Here is a 24142-nt window from a genome sequence, read left to right on the forward strand (position 1 = left end):
TTTAAATAGCTATTTGTTGGTCAAGGTTGCTTTTTACCTGTCTATAGTTTATTTTATATTGTACAGGATCATTTCTTGTGTTACATTGTAGTTCACGTAGCCGCTGTACATTTTATAATCTTTGCTGTTCTAAAGTGATATATTGTTTCCTGTAGGCTCTTTAGTTAGAAAACACAGAGTTGTTTACCTGGCTGATCTTTGAAGATTTTAGATATAACAACAGGCACTTTATGTTGTGATCCACCCTGAAAAAGACACATTTGTTAGCAAAATATACAATTAATTTCTACAACATAATCAACTGTCTTTATGAAAGCAAAAATTGGTCAGTCCTCATAGCCACATTCTTCTTCATGTGTCTCAAAACAAAATTGTGTCTTAACACTTTCCTAACAGTCTGCCACGTCCCGTGAAATTTTGGTGGTACAGTAACCACACATTCCTTTTGATGACACTGAGCTATGTTACAGCATATGGATCCAGGTGCTTGGAGTAGCGATCTAAGGCTGCCGTGTCAGGTCCATGTGAACTGTATCTAACAATACTAAAGTGCATGGAAAACCTGCACCATCTGCCACTTAGGTTAAAAAGGTTACAAAAAATCATATCAATCCTGGCATGTCTCTTACAAGAGATGAGCAAATCGATCCCTCCAAAGATGAAATTTTAAAGAATTTCTTAGATATACATTTGATTTCATTCTGATAATTATTTATTATGGATAATTATTTAGACAGAGAGAGAGAGAAAGAGAGAGAGAGAGAGAGTAATTTTTCACTCATATATTGCAGTAGGTCTGGTCCAAAAACTTTTAACATAATCGGTATACTACTCAAATATGACATATATATTAAGTGCATAACTAAAAAAGGTGATCTGTGAAACATAGGGGTATATTTACTAAACTGCGGGTTTGACAAAGTGGAGATGTTGCCTATATCCACCAATCAGATTCTATTTATCATTTTTTTAGTACATTCTGCAAAATGACAGCTAGAATATGTTTGGTTGCTATAGGCAACATCTCCACTTTTTCAAACCCGCAGTTTAGTAAATATACCTCATAGTGCAAATTTAAAAAGAAAAACCTGAATAACAATGCTGACTAACAACCCTTTAGCTTCCTTTCTTTCAATTCACACCACAGAAAACCTTGTTGGACAGGAAATTCCGGAAGGAAATGCTGTTAAACCAGCAAATTAACAAATTTGTTTCATAATTATTGGGATCAAATTTGGAGAATCTGTCAAGAATTTAATTTTGAAAGATGATATCTACTAGCAACCTACGATCTGAACAGACTGTATTTCTGTTAGGAACTCCCAAGTCAGTACAGTGAAACTCGGGAACTACTCTGAAGGCCAGGTGTTCGCTGGAGCCCCTAGAGGTGAGGACAGACTGGGCTGTGGGCCGACCGAGGGTCGAGTGACGTATACTGACTTAAAGGAGTTCCCAGAAGTGGAGTGATTGGCGGACTGTAGTTAAGTAGAATCCTAGTTCAAAGGGTCACAGGCACAGATGCAATATCCAAAGACAAGCGAAGGGTCAAACACACAGGCAGAGAAGCAAAATCCGAAGTCCAGGCAAAAGGTCGAGGTCAGAAGAGAAGGGTCACAGGTCCAATAACAAGCAGGGGTCAAAACACGGGTAGTCAAATCCAAGGTAGCAGGAACCAAAACAGATAGCACAAGCAGGCAGCAGGACTGAGGACAGAACGCTATAACCGGCAGTGAGGCTGCAGACCTCACTGCCTTAAATACACAGAGGGACCAATCAGGGCTTGCCCCTGAAGTATACCCACTTGCAGGCTAATGCCTGCTAATTCAGCCCACAGACTGAATTCAATCATAATTTACAAAATGCGTGTGCGCGCCCGGCTCTCTATACCGCCGGGACGCCGCGCTGAAGGAGCGTCTGACCGTTGCCTTAGCAACGGTCGGGTGCTGGGCGGAAGTGACGTCCCGGTCGTCAAGGTGACGGCCGGGACGCTAGAGGAACCAGGAAGCGAGCCGCGGCGGCTCGTAACAATTTCCCTATTTTTACTTTCGTTCCACACACCCCAGTTTAAAAATAACAACTCCCCTACCTCTCCCTTACGCTCTCTTCCAGTCTGTTTAAACCGGTATTTAAACATAAAATGTAAACAAACTGTATATTTCATTATTTCATTCAACTCTGCATTATACCACTTTGATTTATAAACACCTCTGGTTTTTGTACATCCGATGGAAAAAGCTGAATATTAATTTTATTACTGTAGGATTGATCAATCATCTTTTCAATAACGAGTAACACTGCCAGACATACATGAAGTACTCTTCATTACTTTTTGATTATTTTAAACACAGGATTATTCTAGACAGTTATTAAGAAGAAAACAATGAATAAATTGATACCTTAATGCTTAGACCTAATCCTCCAACGGGGTCTCTGTGAAGTGTAACAGCTCTGCGCTTTAAAAAATTGGAAAAAAAATACAATTTAGGTAAGTATTTATATATTACTATTTCCATATTTTCAACTGCATATCTTCATTTGCAAATGAGATTAGCAGTAATACATGTTTTTCTTACTTTTCTAGGGTAAATAATTACAATGACATTCATATAAAGATATACATGTTAATGTGCATGCACAAGTATGTTGCAAATTATTTAGGTGAAAACTTTCTCTATTAACCGAACACAGTTATAATGTAAGACATGTCTACTTCATTTCCCAAATATTGCCGAATATAAGAGGCACACAAGAGGGACAATTCAAAACTCTGGGGAAGTAACACTACTTTTTAAGACAATGCATCTATTTTTAAACTGAACAGAATATAATTCAGTCTTCACTGCCTACATAAACTTGGTCAGGAGCAGGGGATGGCTGGCATATGCCCTCTGCCCCCCAGTCCTGCCAGTCCCTGTTCCGGAGTGTGGTCAACAACAACAACTCCACTGCTGCAAACAATGTATTGAGCAACCTACACACCGGTTCAATTCAGCAGAATTCTGCGGTTATTCTGTTATTCTATGACACCTAATATCCCTTTATCAGGGTATAAATACAAGAGTAGCAACTCTCCATAAAAACCCACAGTAAATAAAAGATTTACCCATATGTGTTAGGCATACTTGCCAACTCTCCCAGACTCCCGCATCTGCCCATTTCCTAGTGAAGTGGCAAAAGCAACACAACAAAAGGTGCTTGCAATAAAATCATGAGAGCAATGCAGCATACAGTATGTGATGAAAGAGATGGGTTAGAGCAGCGGTGGCCAACCACTTGTGGCTCTAGAGTTACATGTGGTTCTTTGAGCTTTGAAATGTGGCTCCTGGCTGGGATCATCAATGAAGTATAGTGTTCTAGGTGCCGGCAGGGGCTGATTGGAAAACATTCAGCTGCTCGACTGACCAAGAGCAACCATGTCTTGTGACCTCCTCTACACAATGTAGGGAGGTCACGGTGTCAGAGACAATCAGATCAGGAAAGGAAGAGGAGAGAGTGTAGTATGCTCTTCCTCCTTCATCCTTGTGAGCTCCAGCAGCTAAGGGCTGGAGGTGGGAGAGGTAAGTAAGGGGCATGTAAGATCTGTGAAGAGGCTAATGGGCAAGTAAGGAGATGTGATGGCATTTGGGGAGATATGATAGAATGTGTGAATGTTTATTAGTATGTGTGGAGGTCTGATGGCATGTATAGGGCATTTGGGTAGATCTGATGGCATGTGAGGAGGCTGATGGGCATATAAGGGGCATGTGGGGAAGTCTTTTGGCCTATAAGGGGCATCTGATGGCATGTAGGGAGGCTGATCGGCATGTAAGGGGCATGTGGGGAGGTCTGATGGCATGTAAGTGGAAATGTGGGGAGGTCTGATGAACCTTTTGGAGAGGTCTGATGGGCAAGTGGGAATATCTGATGAGCATATCTGGTTTGTATGGGTAGATTTGATGGTATTTAGAGCAACTGATGTGCATGTAAGGGGCATATGGGGAGATCTCATGGCATGTGGGAAGATTCAATGGGCATATAAAGAGGTCAGAGGGGAACGTTAAAAAGTCTGAATGATTGAGGTTGAAGTAGCAGTTTGAGCTACTGTGAAGAGACTATTAGTAGCTCTGTGAACCTTCCTCCAATGGACACAGCAGCGAGATAAAAGCTATACTGGTTTGATGATTATTCTGAACATTTTGGCAATGTGTTTGAATATTTTCTTTTTCACTTAGATAGATATTGTAAGTTATGTTATATTTTCAATGTATGTGTGTAAGATATGTCTGCGCCTGTAAAGTTGGCTGTTTGTGGAACCTATAGATATTCTTTGGCTCTTGGTCTCTGACTGGTTGGCCACCCCTGGGTTAGAGTGTAAAATCACTACATCATTTTCAAGTGTAAAGTTGTTACATTAAAAGACAATAAGACAAAAGTAGCACTGAAACCATAAACAAAGACATATCGATAAAAAATAACTGTAAAACTAGGAATATAGAAAGATACTTTTTGCAGCTTTCATTTGAACACGATAAGGAATATTATATCTACCATATTATTAATATTGTTTTTAATTATTTAAATCTGACCCAATAGTGAATGTGGTTTTCAGTATGAAAACAAATGTTAAAAAAAAACTTTTGTGTGCTTATGACCTGTTTGGGTGTAAGTGTAGCTGGGTGTATGTGCGCCGGGATGTAAACAGTATTTTCTACTGCTGTAGAGCTGGATGCCTCTTTTTATATTTTCACATGCATAAAGCTAGTTTATAGCAACCAGTATTATCCCACATAATAGTTTGCCATTAGCAAAGGAGTGATTTATACAGTATTTCTTTACCCACAGCTCCTGGGGTGACATTTAATCATTACTTATTGGTTCTGTGATAATATGCTGGTTGGTGTAAACTAGTTATTAGCATGTGAATATCTATTAGAGGATAGTTCTATTGCGTTATTTTAGTGGAGACCTCTTAGAAGAAATAGAACCTTTCATGAATAGTCTGTCAAACACTTTCCTTCACAACGTGTTGTTTTAGGCAATAGTTTGCCTTACAAATGTGCTGAATTATTTTAACTGTTGTATACCAGTAGTTTTCAGGTAGTAGTTTACTATTGAACTATTTTATCTATGTCAGTTATAAAGTCACTTTTGACAATGAAACATTGTGAAAGGTTAATGGGCATTTTCATTTTCATTCGAGGTCTGTTGCTGCAATGAAAAAGAAAATTATTAAATGGCCATATATTCATAACTGCAATCAAGTCCATTGTCTTTGGTTTTTATCCCGCCAGGCTCTCCACTGTGGCTTCAGGGAAGGTTTTATGTAACAACTTTAAGATCAACTAATGAAGGTTATTTTATTCTTTTCATTAAATGTCATATTGTATGTGCAATGAGCTTTGTGTTAAAGACAATAGTGAGAATTTTGTTGTCTGCCTTCATAACAAAAATGTGGTTCTGCTTTTACACAATAGCATGGAAAATGGTTACATTATATAAAATATTGCATAAGATTACCAAAAATAGGCAATACAGTATACTCATTTATAGAATTAAATGCAAGTACATAAAAAGCACTAAGAACATGGTAGTGACCAGAAGTAGGAAATGTGGAACAACAGATACATACATATGCAAAGCTTCCATTAGAAACTATGGGGCGCAGTACTAATTAATCTGACAGGCCATACATGCCTTCTCCCTCTTCACAGCACATGCACCCCATCCCTCATCATAGTATATGCCCCCCCTTTCTCATCATAGTAAATGCACTCCTCCCTTATCATAGTATAAGCCCCCAACCTCATCATAGTAAATGCACCCCTCCCTCATCATAGTATATGCCCCATTCTTCATAATAGTACATGCATCCCTCCCTCTGCACAATGCATGGCTCCCCTCCCTCATCATAGTATATTCCCCCTTACTCATCATAGTACATGCCTCCCCTCTGTCTCATCACAGTACATGCCACCCCCCTCCCTCATCACAGTAGATGCAACCCCCTCCCTCATCATAGTATATGCCCCCCTTCCACATCATAGTACATGCCCCCTTGCTCATCATAGTACATGCATAACCTTCCTCATCATAGTATATGTCCCCCTCCCTCATCATAGTACATGCTACCCCTCCCTCTGCACATTACATGCACCCCCTTCCTCCTCATAGTAAATGCACCCCACCCTTATCATAGTACATGCACCCCTCCCTCTGCACAATACATGCCGTCCCTCCCTCATCATAGAATATGCCCCCCTTACTCATCATAGTACATGCCTCTCCCCTCCCTCTGCACAGTACATGCCTCCCCTCCCTCATCATAGAATATGCCCCCCATACTCATCATAGTACATGCCTCTCCCCTCCCTTATCACAGTACATGCACCCCTCCCTCATCATAGTATATGCCCCCCATACTCATCATAGTACATGCCTCTCCCCTCCCTCATCAGAGCACATGCACCCCTCCCTCATCATAGTATAGTATTAACCTACTAATATGTTTTTGGAGCGTGGGAAGAGACTGGAGCACTCAGAGGAAACCCACGCAAACACGGGGAGAACATACAAACTCCACACAGATAAGGCCATGGTAGGGAATCGAATTTATGACCCCAGTGTTGTGAGGCAGGTGCTGTTGTGACAGTGGTGCCACCTAGACCAACTCTTAGATACATTGTAGAAACAGAGCTGGTCAGTAAGTTTGTGCAGCATGCAGAAGCATGTGGTATTCGCCCTGCATAAAGTGCAACATGGTTTATTTGGCAGCAAATCCAGCACCCAAACAAAAATTTGCATCTAACTCTGAATCATCTCCAAAAGAATTTAATAGTTCTTCAGATAAACTTTTAAAGGGATTTGGGGGTCAATTATCAAGGAGCAGATGTATGAACCTGAGATATCATGTAAAATCGCCAGTGATGTGTTTCTGTCAAAAGCGCTATTTCCAAAATCGATAGAGATCAAACTCCTGACAGGGGTCCGCCGAAAAAAACGAGTGGGCCTACATCTAGGAACAACCATCCCAGTGCTGAAAGCACTAGGGCTCTTTCTACACCTCTGGGCGGTGGGTGTAGGGTAATAACGGCGATCATTGTGTTACAAAAACAAATGGACGCCATTTTGTTTTGTGGAAGTACAAGTCCCAGCCAGCCAGGGTGCCCTAAACAGTCTGGGCATGCTGATACTTGTATAACTACAGGCACCAGCATACCCATGGCAATCAGGGCCAGGATTGGCGTGACTTCAGCTAGAGGTGCGGAGTCTAACAAGTGAAAGGTATTCGCCAGTGATTCCCACAAGGGAATATGGACTTCGCGGCTTCCACTTGCAGGTCGCGGCCCCCTAGGGAAGTTCCCAACGAACCACAAGAGAGTGAGCGTAGTATTAGGTAGATAATAACCAACTGGAAGGGTAGAGGCACCGGAGATCTGAGAACTGGAGTTGCACCGATAAATACCACTAGGGAGTGATACTAAGGATGGTCAGCAGTGTTTCCACTAGGAAGTGATTAGTAGGGATGTTCTGCAGTGTTGCCACTTGGAAGTGGTTAGAGGAATTGTTCCGTAGCGTAGTCACTTGGGAGTGAATAAGAGAGATGATCTGCAGCATTACCACTTGGGAGTGGTTTTAGATGTAATGTTCTGTAGCATTGCCACTTGGAAGTGGTTAGAGGAAATATTCTGCAGCGTCGTCACCTGAGAGTGATTTAGCAGAGATAATCTGCAGCGTTGCCACTTAGGAGTGGTTTTAGATGCAATGTTTCATTTCAGAAATGGAGCATTAATGTCAGCAGCCCGCACCCAGGAGCGCTCTTCGGGGCCATAGCCCTTCCAGTCCACTAAGTATTTAGTCGTTTCTCTAGAAATCTTGGAATGCAGAATCCAACTGATCTCGAATTCGTCACTTTGTTGGAGGGAAGGAAGAGTAGTAGGTGTAGCAGGAACAGTGAACCGATTGATAATAAGAGGTCTCAATAGGGAAATGTGAAAGGCATTAGCAATTCGTAGAGTCGGTGGTAGTCGTAACTTAAAGCAAACAGGGCTGATTACTTGAATGATTTTGCAAGGACCAATGTAGCGAGGAGCGAGCTTCATACAGGGCACTTTAAGGCAAATGTTTCTTGTAGACAACCACACCTTGTCACAGACTTTCAAAAGAGGAACCGCTCTGCGTTTCTTATCTGCCGCTAACTTGTAGCGAGTAGAGGATTTCTTAAGAGACTTCCGAACTTGAGACCAAATGGATAGAAAGTCCTGTCGAAGAGTATTAACTGCAGGATCTTGGGTGGGAGGGAGGGAGGGCTGAAAACTCCGGAATACGAGGATGACTTCCAAATACAATAGAAAAAGTAGTAGCTAAAGTGGACTAGTGGAAGGAGTTGTTGTGAACATATTCTGCCCAGGGCAATAGTGGGTGGATCTATTGCCCTGGGCAGAATATGTTCACAACAACTCCTTCCACTAGTCCACTTTAGCTACTACTTTTTCTATTGTATTTGGAAGTCATCCTCGTATTCCGGAGTTGTCCTGGTTAGCCGAGGAAAGTATTCTAAGAAACGTCTCCAGATCTTGATTCACCCTTTCAGTCTGACCGTTGGTCTGCAGATGATATGCGGAGGAGAATTTCAGACAGATGCCCAAGAGATGACAGAGGGATCTCCAGAACTTTGAGACAAATTGGACACCGCGGTCTGAGACAATTTCGGCTGGACACCCATGTAGACGAAATACTTCTTTCACAAAATGTTGAGCCAAACAAACTGAGGACGGGAGACCAATGAGTGGAACGAAGTGTGCCATTTTAGAGAAACGGTCTACTATCACCCAGATGGTATTAAACTGTTTAGCCATGGGTAAATCAGTAATAAAGTCCATGCTAATATGGGTCCATGGTTTAGTAGGCAGAGGAAGAGGTTGCAGCAAACCTGGTGGAGCTTGGCAGGCGGTCTTGTGTTGAGCGCAGCTAGAACAGGCGGCCACGCAGTCTGGGAAACTAATTCTGAAGTTTTACAAATTTATTTTGCACATGGTCAAGCCAGACTTTGGATACAAAGTTAATTGGGAGTTGGTTTACACTCATTTTAGGATTAAAAGCTGCTGACGACAGATGAAAGTATCACTGGTGAGTATTTTGGAGATTTATTATTTTTAATAAAATTATGTGGTATAAATGAGGGTGTTTAATGTCTCTATTGAGGTTTTATTATTTTTATTAAATGTATGTGGTTTGAATGAGGGAGTTGTGGTTTATTGAACATTCTGCATTGTGGAACTACAGGTTCCATGCAGCTGTGGGTGTCAGGGCATGTTGACACTTGTGGTTATCCAAGTGCCAACATGTCCTGGCTGCCATGAGTATGCTGGTGCTTGTAGTTATACAAGTATCAGCATGCCCAGACTGTTTATGCCACCCTGGCTGGCTGGGACTTGTAGTTCCACAAAACAAAATGGCTAATTTTTTTCGGCGGACCCCACTCCCTAGGGAATCCAGCCCAGCGCTGGACAGCCTTGGGTTGTTTGTCATTATGGCAGGGAGCCCCTGCCGCGTGTTCCCCTGCTATAGTGTCACCCACCCCAGGCTGGTTTGCCTAGTGCTGGTTAAGTGAATATTGGGGGGACTCCACGCAAATTTTTTCTCCGATTTTCCCATAACCAGCAGCAGGCTGGCAGCACTAGGGCTAATAGTGCTCGGACTAAAAACTTTTATCTACTTTTAACACTTTTGACCGCTGCCAGGACCTCCAGCTCTATAGGCAGTGCAGTGTAACAGTGATGTGTTTGCTAATCTCGCAGCTAGATAAGGATAACACAGGAGAATTTGCTAAGCACAGGAGTGTTTGACATCGCAGCAAAGCGCCAGAGATGACCAGCGATTTTTAGATCAGAGTAAAAATCGCAGTTAAATACATCTGGCAACTTTTGGACTAAGATCGTGGGTTATCACCCTCGATTTGCTGCGATTTTAACACGCTGAAAAAATTGGACCTTGATACATTTACTCCTAGGTATAACTAGGTTGTCTTGGTGAAAAGGGAATAATTTGGAGTATTGCAGGAAAGAGGAACTGAGCTGCACTGTGCTGTGATGTACTTAGGTATTGGATGAGAAGTGGACTATGCCTCCAGTGTATGAGGTGAGGTTGCTATTACTGTTCATCATGAGTTTTACAGGAAAACCGCAACACTGTAGGAGTTTTTGAGAAATTATTTAAGAAAACTCCCTATATCTCTGTATGGGGTCTTGTGAGAAGTCTGTGATTATTTGCAGGGATTTTTTTAGGTTTGGGAAATTTCTTTATGGTTCTGGCAGCTTTGTGAATTTGCTGTTTGACATGGCAGAAATGTATGCAAGCAATGACATCTATCAGAGTAGATGGGACAATAAACTTAGGTGTAGGAAGTGTATGGGTCCTATCTATTATAAAGTCAGGGGTCTTCAGTTCTGGAAGCAAAGTTTTGAAAAAATTTTAAGTTTCCAGTAAGATCCGATGTATTAGTTTGTTTTGCAATAACCCTGAAAATATAAACTCTCTACCCAACTAGGACTATTTTTGAGAAGGGATATGGTTGGTTTAATGTAGACCAGTAATTTGAGAAGACACCTTTAGCCCAACTGAATACTGTATCCAGTAACCATTAGAAAAAGTATAGTTCCATTTAATGTGTGCTCTGAGAATGATAGTTCCAGATAACCTACATGGGAGAGCTGCCAACTGTTTCCCAGAGGAATAAGTAAAGCAGAATCAACTCACAAGTTTACAACATACTTGCCAACTCTCCCTGAAAGTCAGGGAGACTCCCTGAAATAGAGGTGATCTCCCTCACTTCCTGAAGATTCTGGCATTCTCCCTGATGCTGAGCCAGTACAGGACGTGGCTGGCTTCCCCATCTGTGACATGATGACACAGTTCAGAAATTGTGTCCTATATCCATGTATTGATGCCTATGGTGGTGGCCATTTTCATGGAGACCAAGATTTAATCAAAGACTGACAGGTGAGACAACATGACTTCAGTAATGGAGACAGAAATGTAAAAGACACTTCAGTCTCTAGAGATTCATTAGCTACTTTTCTTTAATGCATAGATGTCTACTCTCCCAGAATGCCCGGGAGACTCCAGCATTTCTGTGAGACCTCCCTGTCTCACGGGAGAGCAGGGCAATCTCAAGGTTCTTGCCTTACAATAGATAAGTGGCGGGGGGTGGGCTTAATGGCGCAAATATCTCTTCATCTTAGCCCCGCCCCCTAATGTAATTGGCCGAAATTGTGACAATTATTTAGGTGCAGGGCCAAAATGATGCGATTCGTCAAACCCCACCCCCGCAGCCCACCTACCCCGGGATCTCCCTGATGCCAACGAGAAAAAGTTGGCAAGTATGGTTTACAATAACATGAGAAGGTCTGCAGAAGTACTATTCATAAGACGAACCAACTACACTGTCTTTCTGTGTGATTGACATAGTTGTGAATATTATCTTTCCTTTAGTCTTATGAGGCACTCTCAGCTCAAGTAAGAGCAAGCAAGTAGCCATACAGCTATATGTAGATTGATTATGCTATGTCCATCAAACTGTGCTGACCCTTCATCATTTATTTTACTGAGTGTTATCTTGCAATGGGGCTCCTCAGGTCCAGACATTTCTCAACAATTATATTGTATTCTGCAGCTAAGTACCTATTGATTTTATATTTATCTTTTATAATAAACATTTGTATTATCCTTTCACAATCATTGCTGTCTGTCAGTCATTGTAATCTCACACCAGAACATAGGAGTTATTGTCCATATTGTGACAGAAGCATTTGGTAAATTGATCTACCTTCAAGTCCTCTCACCTTGAGCCCTGTTTTCTTGGTTTATTAAAAAGTGACACATCACTTCCTACTACTTATGGGTTATTAGTAGAGATGGTCACTGACCCCCGTGTTTTGGTTTTGGATTCGGTTTTGGATCTGGATTACCGTCGTGTTTTGGTTTTGGTTTTGGTTTTGCAAAACCGCCATTGCGTGTTTTGGTTTTGGTTTTGGTTTTGTTTGGTTTTGTTTTGCAATTTGTTATAAAAATTACATTTATTGGTGCTAAAATAACATAATTTAGGTATTATTTTGTAGCTACATTATTATTAACCTCAGTAACACTAATTTCCAGTCATTTTTTATTCAATTTTGAACACCTCCTATGTCACAATATGATTTTCATACACTTGAAAAGAAAAATTGCTGCAGTTCTTGCCAGTGATAACAAAAAGGCCATTGTCATGCCTGGGCATAAGACCAAAAATCCACCTCTTAAGTGTGGAATTATTTTTACACGAATCCTGGCAAGAGTTGTCTATCCATTTGTAACATTTTGAAAGCCACACTCAGTAGAGGTAGGGACCTTAACCATCTGGGATCCTCATCCATGTTTCGTCATTTTTCAGCGAGTTATTGGCAAACTGTTGGGAAAATCAGAAACTTTGGTTAAAAAAAAATTAACAACAAGCATTCCAGCATAATCTACCTCCCTTCTCTCATCTACATCCCAGCACCTGCAATCTTCCCCCCCAACAATTGGCAAGTAAACAATCCTCTGCAAGAGGAAGCAAGAATGAAACCTGTCACCCAGTCGCAAAGCGGATCACAGACGCCCTGGGTACTATGCTAGCGTTAGATCTGTGTCCAATGTCCACTATTAATACAGTTGGTTTAAGACATTTAATTGAGGTGTTATGTCCCTGTTAGCAAATGTCATCACTATACCATTTTACTAGAAAAGCTTATTCTCTCCTGTACCGGAAAGTTCCTAAAAATGTCATTATTGGGTGACAAAATGGTATTCTACCCACTGTACACTTAACCACAGATATGTGTACAAGCGGAACTGGGCAAACAAAAGATTATATGACTGTGAAAGCCCACTGGGTTGGTCTTTCGCCTTCCCCAGCATGGACAGCAGCAGCATGTACCCAGGTGCATCACATTTTTGAGAAGTAGGCTACTCTGTGTATCAGCAGCTTCACTAAGAGGCATACAGCTGACAAACTGTTCCAAAAACTAAGGGATGTCATTGAAAGATGGCTAATCCTGCTTGGAGTCTCCTGAGGATATGTCATTTCTGATTACGACCCCAATATTGGTCCAGCATTACAGCGGGGCTGAATTCCATCACATTTCCTGTTTTGCACACACTATCAACTTGGTGTTACAGAACTTTTGAAAAATGACATGCAGGAGATGCTGTTTGTGTCCATAAACATTTAGGGTCAATTTGTGGTTTCTGCAACAGCATGTAGGAGAATACAGCAGCTGCAAGAAGACTAGCATTTGAGGGGAATATACTTTAGTCCAGCGAAGTAGTTACCTGTGAAGAAAGTGCAGACACAGTTAGCTTGAGTCAAGTGATTGCCTTAATAATAGATTTTGAAAAGGTGCTACATAAAATTATAGTGTGCAATAAAACAAAGTAAATGTGCTAACTATATTTTAATTGTAGATGAAATACTTAATTTTCTTTGCAAGGATCCCAGACTTATCAACATCTTGTTGGGACGTCTTCTCCTTCAGTTTCTCTGGCAACTGCTTGTAATAAAAGAAATTGCTTTCCCAAGACACCCAGTGGTGATGCAGATGAGTCCGCTAAACATTTTGATATTTGCTGTGCTGTAAAAGAATTGCCCAAAAACCGTGACAGCTCTGCCCTAAAATCAACTAGTCATTCCCTTTGGAAGGCCATTATCAGCAATTACATCATACTACACAGACTTCTATGATATTGGGATATTGGGATGAATTAGTATTGTTGGAGGAAGATTATCACTAAACCCTGCCACCTCTCCAGTTTCGCAATGAGCTATGGTACAATAAAATGTAACTGCAGATTTAGACCAAGACTGTCAGCCCTATTATTTCTATTTCAGCAATTACAATTAGCAATGGAGCAATGGAGCTCTTCTCTTTGGGTGTTACCTATATAACGCAGCACAATTTGCCTGCAAATTCTACAGACAAGCCTGCTTGTCTTCCTCTCCATCAATGACTCTTAGCAATTGAGCACTCGTCTTTGGGTGTATATTACACCCAAACATTATTAGTGAAAATTATGAAAAATACAGTTTAATCCCTGATAGGCCCTCCACCATCCTTTGCATGTTAATAGTAGGATTGGTTGGAATTATGGTCAAGGTCACACATTTTTTTGACAAATCCTTCAAACCAGCCCAGATGTCAAACTGTTGTGGTCTGCCCCCTGCGTCATCCCTGCTTGTGTTTGGAAAGTGCATATTGGTGCCAGAACCTCACATGCCAGAACTGCTCCCACTGGTGCCACACTGCTGCAGGACTTACACAATCAACCGCATCCTCATCGTCGGATACCCAAATCTCCCCCACATCCTCTTCTAAAGACAAAGTGTCATCCTCACTTGGTGTATCACCGGCTACACTCGGGCTGTTCAGGCACACATCAGCAGAACTGCTGAAAGGGCCCTTCTTTATGGGTAGACTAACAGAATGGTCACGATTAGACATCCCACTGTTGGATGGACTCTCCACAGGGATTGTTGTCATTTGTGAATCAGAGCAAATATTCTCCTGTAATGCCTCACTGTTATCTTGCAGCTCGGCTTTGACGCGTAACAGTAGTTGTGCACCAATTGTAGGCTGGGTAACTTTTTGGGATCTGCCACTAATAGCCAAAGGTGAAGGCCTCATTCTCTCTTTGCCACTGCGTGTGTAGAATGGCATGCTTGCAATTTTTTTTTTATCGTCACTTAACTTTTGCTCAGTTACACTTCTTTTTCGCTTCAATACAGTAAAATTTTTTTGGGTTTTTGTTTTTTGCACTAATTTGAAAACACTCTGTTGTTTGACATCGCCTTGGCCAGATGACGTACTGGGAACACTAACATCAGGACTGGTGACAGAACCTGGTTGCTCATTTAGATCATATGTGGACTGCTTTGAATCCATTCTGAGCGCAAACCACTGGGGAGTGCTAAAAATTATTTAGTAGATTCTGCTGACAGTTATGACTTTTGACAGCCAGAAATATTAATGCACAATTAGGGAGGACACCCCAAAAACACTGAGGTGTGCTACAAATTATTGAGTAGATACTGCTGACAGATATGACTTTTGACAGCCAGAAATATTAATGCACAATTAGGGAGGACACCCCAAAAACACTGAGGAGTGCTAAAAATTATTGAGTAGATACTGCTGACAGATATGACTTTTGACAGCCAGAAATATTAATGCACAATTAGGGAGGACACCCCAAAAACACTGAGGAGTGCTACAAATTATTGAGTAGATACTGCTGACAGATATGACTTTTGACAGCCAGAAATATTAATGCACAATTAGGGAGGACACCCCAAAAACACTGAGGAGTGCTAAAAATTATTGAGTAGATACTGCTGACAGATATGACTTTTGACAGCCAGAAATATTAATGCACAATTAGGGAGGACACCCCAAAAACACTGAGGAGTGCTACAAATTATTGAGTAGATACTGCTGACAGATATGACTTTTGACAGCCAGAAATATTAATGCACAATTAGGGAGGACACCCCAAAAACACTGAGGAGTGCTAAAAATTATTGAGTAGATACTGCTGACAGATATGACTTTTGACAGCCAGAAATATTAATGCACAATTAGGGAGGACACCCCAAAAACACTGAGGTGTGCTACAAATTATTGAGTAGATACTGCTGACAGATATGACTTTTGACAGCCAGAAATATTAATGCACAATTAGGGAGGACACCCCAAAAACACTGAGGTGTGCTACAAATTATTGAGTAGATACTGCTGACAGATATGACTTTTGACAGCCAGAAATATTAATGCACAATTAGGGAGGACACCCCAAAAACACTGAGGTGTGCTACAAATTATTGAGTAGATACTGCTGACAGATATGACTTTTGACAGCCAGAAATATTAATGCACAATTAGGGAGGACACCCCAAAAACACTGAGGAGTGCTACAAATTATTGAGTAGATACTGCTGACAGATATGACTTTTGACAGCCAGAAATATTAATGCACAATTAGGGAGGACACCCCAAAAACACTGAGGTGTGCTACAAATTATTGAGTAGATACTGCTGACAGATATGACTTTTGACAGCCAGAAATATTAATGCACAATTAGGGAGGACACCCCAAAAACACTGAGGAGTGCTAAAAATTATTGAGTAGATACTGCTGACAGATATGACTTTTGACAGCCAGAAATATTAATGCACAATTAGGGAGGACACCCCAAAAACACTGAGGAGTGCTACAAATTATTGAGTAGATACTGCTGACAGATATGACTTTTGACAGCCAGAAATATTAATGCACAATTAGGGAGGACACCCCAAAAACACTGAGGAGTGCTAAAAATTATTGAGTAGATACTGCTGACAGATATGACTTTTGACAGCCAGAAATATTAATGCACAATTAGGGAGGACACCCCAAAAACACTGAGGAGTGCTACAAATTATTGAGTAGATACTGCTGACAGATATGACTTTTGACAGCCAGAAATATTAATGCACAATTAGGGAGGACACCCCAAAAACACTGAGGAGTGCTAAAAATTATTGAGTAGATACTGCTGACAGATATGACTTTTGACAGCCAGAAATATTAATGCACAATTAGGGAGGACACCCCAAAAACACTGAGGTGTGCTACAAATTATTTAGTAGATACTGCTGACAGATATGACTTTTGACAGCCAGAAATATTAATGCACAATTATGGGGGACACCCCAAAAGCGCTGGGGAGTGCCAAATATGAAGAAAAAATAGTAAACCTCTATCCTCCTCTCTGCACTAGCGATTTTGGTTAGAGCAATTGCAAGAACAATATGGTATTCTCTGTCCCTGCTCTAATTAGCCTATGACTACACCCTGCTCTCTCCCTCTGTCAAATGGCGATGGATTGCTGTGGAGGCGTGTATTTATAAAGTTGAAGTATCGCGAGAACCGAGTCCCGAGATCCGACGACGTCACAATGACGTTCGGCCTCGATTTGGATTCGGAATGGGCGGGAGAGTACCGAGCTGCTCAGCTCGGTACTCGGATACCCAAAGTTCGGGTGGGTTCGGTTCTCGGAGAACCGGACCCGCCCATCTCTAGTTATTAGTAATGTTTGTGCTATCCACACCAAATATGACAATAGTTGAGTATCCAGTAAACGTTTCTGTTACGGCTGAAATGGGCATCCTTTTAAAATCTTAGAACAATTTCTAATCTTATATATTTTCTCTATACCACAGTTACTTAAATTCCCAATTCTGAAAGTTCAGCATATATAAAATTATTTCTGAATGTACTTATGTATTCATAAAAGTGCATAGAAGAAGTTTTAGCAAATTAGTTTATGGTAATCCAAGTTTTATTACATCCACCGGACAACTTGAGGGGCAGACCTTTGTGCTGAAGACTGGTTCCTTATATATGTGATCGAGCAATACTTGGGTTTACGAAGTACTGCTCATATGACAACATCAAGGTCTCTTACAAGTTGCTAATCATATTTAAAATTGCTTTCCAAAATAGTGTCTGAGCAAAGAACTTTACATTTACTGCTGAGAACAAAGTCATGGTTGATTATTACTAATATCTAAATTATTTAAAATGCAAGGCCAATCTTTTTTGTATTCTATTCTCAAGCACATTCTTTTTTTATGAAATGCTATTTAGGTACTGATTATACTTGCTATTTTCTCTCTATCGTACCTATTTTTTTTTTTTTACAGATCTTTACAATGAAAAGTAACTGACTTTGGCAATGTGTTTAATTCTGCATAATAAGGTCAATAGAGAAATAGAATGTAAGAGATGGATGTAAATTATGAACTGATATTATTTTTTCATGCTAAGTGATACTTTTACCTTTACTGTAATTTATGATATGTGCTTCTATTTAATGCAGAAATAGGGAAGGAAGAGAACCTTTGCATTACTAAGCTTAGCCAACAAAAGCTGTAGAGAGAAATTTTATAAAAATGGCGACTAATACAATGTAGAAGAAAATGTCCCTGAAATGTAATTGAATTACTAATGCATTGTTATAATTCAATACAGCTATAGTGATGGCTTCAACGATGCAGTGTGTCCATTGAAATTTTATCACAGTGTTAATAAGAGCAATAACAAACATATACTGTTTTAAAAGACATTTAAGAACATTTAGAAGACACATTCCTATGGCCGCTTGCAGAATAAGTTTTTGCCAGTCATCCTGGCCCCACTGACCTAGAGTTGGACATTTGTCTGGTTTGGCGCAAGTCATGTTCAAACTGCGCAAGTGCAAGGCTCTGCTTCTGGAGAGTTAGGAAAAGGGACAGGGTAAGTATAGGCCAAGTAGAGTAAGTGTATAATTACGTATCTTTTACCGTTATATTCAGATGCAGAAACACCTGTCAGTAAGCGTATCTCTTGCAGGTGTTGGAGGACTAGTGCAAATATACGCAAATATATGTAAATATACGCAATGATAATGATGATTATCAGCAGCATTATCTAGCCGCTGATGATTGGCTGTTTGCAGATTGACCTCCAGCTGATTATACTACATTCATTAGCATGGTGACTATAATAGATCAATTCAATTATTTTAATTTAATTAACGGCCACATCTTCACATGATTTTATTGTCATTCCCATATGGATTACTGCAGATAAGACAATTACCATTTAATATTCTAAAGAAAAATCAATGGAGTTTTTAGGTGTTGTATTTAACTTTCTATATATGGAAAATTTGACATTATTCTCTTTTGTGTATCTGACGGCATTATTCTGCTTGTACACAACATAATAAATGTATTAAAACATATCTTTATTACATTATTAGGTTGTGTACAAATATAGTAATGCCACGCCTGCATTTACTGCCAACAACACCTAACGCTTAATGCTTGCGTATCCTATGCTATTACCAGGCGTACATGCACATGTTGATATGCCTGGAGTAATTAATGCTCTTTTTGAGTTATTCACATTGCAAGATTGGGCAGCACGGTGACTTAGTGGTTAGCACTTCTGCCTCACAGCACTGGGGTCATGAGTTCAATTCCCGACCATGGCTTTATCTGTGAGGAGTTTGTATGTTCTCCCTGTGTTTGTGTGGGTTTCCTCCGGGTGCTCCGGTTTCCTCCCACACACTCCAAAAACATACTAGTAGGTTAGTTGGCTGCTATAAAAATTGACCCTAGTCTCTCTCTCTCCCTCTCTATTTCTCTCGGTCTGTGTATGTTAGGGAATTTAGACTGTAAGCTCCAATGGGGCAGGGACTGATGTGAGTGAGTTCTCTGTGTATTGCTACGGAATCAGTGGCGCTATATAAATAAATGATGATGATGTGTCCAAATCTGCATACACATTTCCTTGTGTGTGTCTTTTCCTACAGGTGCAAATGTGTCCACCTCTAGATTAGTCCATTTTGCACTATTATTACAATTATAAGCTAAATCCATGATTGTTGCCCTCAGCGCCATTAATGTAGTAATAGGACCTTGATGGGCCTATACATCTCTCTGTTCAAACAATCTCCAAATGCTCAGTATTAGGAACTTGTACCGGAGTACAGAGTATAGTTTATAATTGGTAGTATCGACATATGCCACGAGGGACCGTAATCGGGCACTTATATTCTAGCAGTTCCAAAATTTAAAACGAGACTTTGTTTTAGTAATACTATGATTTAACATCCTAAGAATAATCCTAAGTATAATAAAGTTTGGAAAATCCCCATTTAATGAAGAGAACATGCTTGATCCGGAAGACAATATTATAAACAAATTCAGGCTCAACTGGTCATCGTAAGCTCTTCACTCTCAGATAAAGAATGGATTCATAGAAAATGTATTAAACTTCACAGAAACTCATCCTTGCCTTGAAGGGATAAGCAGCTCTATATTTTAATATAATGGTAAATTCTTTGTGTCCCCCAACAGCTCCCAGAAATATTTGAGTAGCTGAATAAGAGTGGTGGTTTTCTCTGGTATCTTGAGTTTTTGCATTCTGTTACTGAAACTAAACTCTCCTCTGAATTGATAGCATAAAAAGGAGATGTTAACTAGACCAGGTCTTTCCTCATTAGTATTTTTTTAGGAGGAACACAATGGTAGATAAAAGTTCCCAAGGACTTAAAAAGTATTTGCCATAGCAAGCATGGCAAATACTTTTAATGCATGCATTTTCATGGAGAGTATGTGCATTAGTGAGCCAATGCTAGTGAACCATTTAGACCAAGGACAGGTGTGTTGATAAAGAACAATCCTATCTTTAAGTTTTTTTGGGGGCTTTTTGTTGTTGCTCAGAGTCTAGACATTTCTCTGATAACTATAAGCTGTGTGTTGTTTCCAGGAACCTGACTTTTAGTCTGCCCATGGTGAATCATCTTAAAGATCGTGACATTGTCAAGAGCCAGTTATCAATCAGCAATGACCCTGGTTTAGCAGAGCCAGGACTTCAGCAATTTGATTGACCTGAGCTTGTCCATGAACATGTCCTAAATGATATAAAAAAACAAAAGACTATTCTCCCTACGTAGGACTTTCCATGCTTTGGATGTTCACAGAAAGGATCTTAGTGGTGCAAGTGACAGTGAGCTTGCAGGATTGGAGTCCCAATTAGAAAATTACTATAATTATTATAATCCTTCGTCAATGGAAATGTTATTTTCTCCTGTTCCCACCTTCATGATTTTGCATATCTCCACAAAAGCATACTAATGTCTGTTTCACAATTTCAGCTTAGATTATTTTATTACGTATTGATTTCTGCATAATTTTTTACAAATTAATTCAAAATAACTATTTAGCAGACAAATAAAAGTAAGACAATAATTAGAAAATCAACAAATATATGGAAAGCTATTGGGAATGATCACACACATAGAATTCAAGTGTTACTGAAATATTCCGATTTATCAAGCAGAGCACTTACATTTGAACTTTGCTCACTTCCGCTGACACAGACAACGTCTTGCTTTTGTATCGTTAGTGCTTCCTTAGTAAGTCTGAGTCGTACATCACAAGCATTTTCTGAACCTTCATTATACAGGTGTGCAAAACTAGTTTTAGTCTGTGAATGAGGAAAAAAACATGTTACTTTTGAGATAACTGAAGAAAACACAATATAATACATGTACGTGTACGAATTCCCTGTACAAGGTCAAGAAAATGTGTTATGCTGTCTGACAAATTTTTCAAAGTTAGTCCTGCTGGGATTGAAACACAGAAGTAATACTTGTATTTGTATTCATTTTGTCTGGTACCTACATATTCTTTTACATCTCCAACATGTTGATTTGGTGCCCTTTAAACATCTGGAAGCTTACTCCTGTTGTTTATGATGGATAGTCATGAAAATTTATAAATCAACAGCTAGAAATGGCCCAATTTCCCACGATTTGGTTTTCCGAACAAGTTGACATACAGGGCCAATAATTCTGCTTTTATAGGAAGACAGTGTACAAATATATTATTACAGATTCTAAATAAAAAAAATAACTTTTTTTCATTTAATTTTATTTTTTACTTTTTTTCCACTTTTTTCATAGAATGTTTTGATGATGATTTAGTTTAAAAAACACTTTTGAAAGCCAAATTTGCTGAAATGTTGCGTTGATCTCTGTCCATAACCCATATTCCTAGGTTTGTAATCAATAAATATACATCCCTGAATGTCACTATTATTTTGAGAGGTTTGGGAACCTGAACATCTCTGTTCTTGCAGTCCCAGTTGTTACAAGCATAGAAGAGGTGTTTGTAATACGACTATTCCTGTACATCAGAATTTAGTGAGTGCTACAAGAGTTATGTTGTATATAGAAGATTCTATAATACAAATTAATATGAAAAAAATAAAACAAAATGTAATGTTTCGATCAAAACATTATATAAACAATATCAAACCTGAAATATATTTAAGTAAGTAATTAAACAAAACTATTGGGTCAATGACTCATATTATCTCGCAAAATGAAAAGTGGGATCTTTGCTCACTTTATTTACACCTGTAGGTTGTGGGCATATAAAATAAAAAATACGTTTAATGATAGTTCTTTCATACAGGTAACCAACTATGCGACTTCTCCTACTTTTCGTTTTCAATTGATATATATTAATTGGTTTCTATTGAGAGAGATGCTTTGTAAAATAATTTTGATATATAACCCATTATGCAAAGCTTGAATTATGCCCCTTTCATATCAAGCCAAAACATTTCACTGATTATCAATTAACATTCATATTTTTCTGATATGCTCTATATATAAATATAAGTCGAACTTACTATTTGTTTCAAGAATTATTACTTTTTAAGTATTTCTCTATTTTCCCTGTCCTTTTCATTTCTTGGTGATATTTCTGTTCTAATGCCCATGGCACTGTTATGCAAATGAGAGGGTCAAGACAGATTCTAGTTCTATAAAAAGAATGATGTCCTGAAAGCTTTAGAGGTTAAAACAATTGCATATGAATATTTTCTTATAACACTTATTAAAGTTAAAAATACACAAACAGTGTTAATGTTTTTAATTGATCACTTTCATGTTTAGATAATTGATAGTAAAATAAATCATAAACATATGTGCTTGTTATGGTATGTAGCATTTAGTAGATTTTACCAGCTTTATTCTATAGTCTTTCCTGCATAACAAAACTATATGCAAGTCTAAATTTCCATATCAGGCACTGACACTTCTGACAATTTCAGTTCTGTAGCTGCCATGTAAGTCAATGTTGTACACAGTGGGCATTTAGAGCATAGCAGATCAAGTATGAGCTGGGACAGAATTCCACCTACAGACATACTGTTTCACCCTGCTATAAGCTAATCAGTGTATAGTAGGGGTGGACATGTTTTGAATAACCCCTGGGTTAAGCTTTGATTCAAAGAGCAAGTTTGTAAATGTCACTCTAAAAAGTGACTACTCTTGAAACAGAGATGGAGAAATGTTCATTGTCTCCATAACCTTGTTCACATTTTAGTAAAGCAGTCTCTACTGTGATTCACATGACTACAGAAAATTCTTATTCAACATTGCTGAACATCAAGCAGGACAAAACCACCAGTCTGTAGAATTAATTATATTTCAACATATACTCACTAATAGCCAGTTTTCAATGTAATAGCTGAGGCAATAGAAATGGAAATTGTCCCTGTGTAGAACCTTTGAATGCCTCACTAACCTCATTCACTTTTGTGAGATACTAAAACAGAACACACGTTAATAACATAACAGGAGCATGGTAAAAAATAAGCTATTTTACAGACAGTAGTAAGGTTTTACGGTATGTAGTAACAGCCACTTATTTTTGAAATTGATATTAAGCGATCTATATTGACTGTTATTAATGCTGCCTCACACCCAGTTAGTCATCCACTATAAAGGTTTTGTCATTCAGAGCATTATGGGATGAGTTTGCAGTGAGCCGAGCATTGTTCTCAATTTTTTCCAACAGAATGGCTTTTAAAGCACATGCATACATCAAGCACAATGTTAGAAACAAAGGCACCTTTTCTGAATGAACAATGTAGATAGGTAGACAAAGTTGACTTTCAACCTCTCATACAATACACTACAAACCAGTATGATAGATAGATAGATAGATAGGGCCTGATTAATAAAAGCACGCATACGGAGCATAACGTGTGTTTGTTTAAACCACACGTAAACCAGCTCTGCATACTCCCAAATTTAACAAGGGATGATTCTGAAGATACTGTGCGTACGCTGATGAATCCAGGTGCCAGATTTCTCTGCTTTACTACACAAGAATGCTGTGCTCTACTACACAAGACACTACAGGATACGTCCAATACCTATGTGGAATATACATTCACAAAAGAATGCATAAAAAAATATTCAACTAATGTCGTCCATTAATAATTTAAGCATTAATGACAAAATTAATTACAAAATTGCACCGACATACATTTCCTCAATTGTCTCAAAATATCTCCCAACTCGACACCTCCGTTCTCCACAAGATCTGCGTCTCTCTTCCACTCTCATCACATCCTCCCATTCTCGGTTACAGGACTTATAAGATCCACAAATCTTCTTGCTTGATTAAAGAAAAATAAAAAAGGGCTCATTGCGTATTGGAGCTCCTACTAGGTAGGAGCTGTTTGCGGTGGCTCCTTCCTTTTT

General features: G+C 39.4%; 1 protein-coding gene across 1 annotated transcript in view; it reads right to left on the minus strand.

The window, feature by feature from the left end:
- The window catches only part of SNTG2 (syntrophin gamma 2), a 369337-nt gene that overhangs the window by 159517 nt on the left and 185678 nt on the right, over positions 1-24142 (minus strand). The window contains exons 2-4 of the mRNA XM_075201515.1: positions 20929-21066; positions 2397-2453; positions 188-245 (exon numbers count right to left, since the gene is read on the minus strand). Coding sequence (XP_075057616.1) covers positions 188-245; positions 2397-2453; positions 20929-21066 — 253 coding nt within the window. The remainder of the gene's footprint in view (positions 1-187; positions 246-2396; positions 2454-20928; positions 21067-24142) is intronic.

The sequence above is a fragment of the Mixophyes fleayi genome, chromosome 3, assembly GCF_038048845.1.
Source record: "Mixophyes fleayi isolate aMixFle1 chromosome 3, aMixFle1.hap1, whole genome shotgun sequence".
Taxonomy (NCBI): domain Eukaryota; kingdom Metazoa; phylum Chordata; class Amphibia; order Anura; family Limnodynastidae; genus Mixophyes; species Mixophyes fleayi.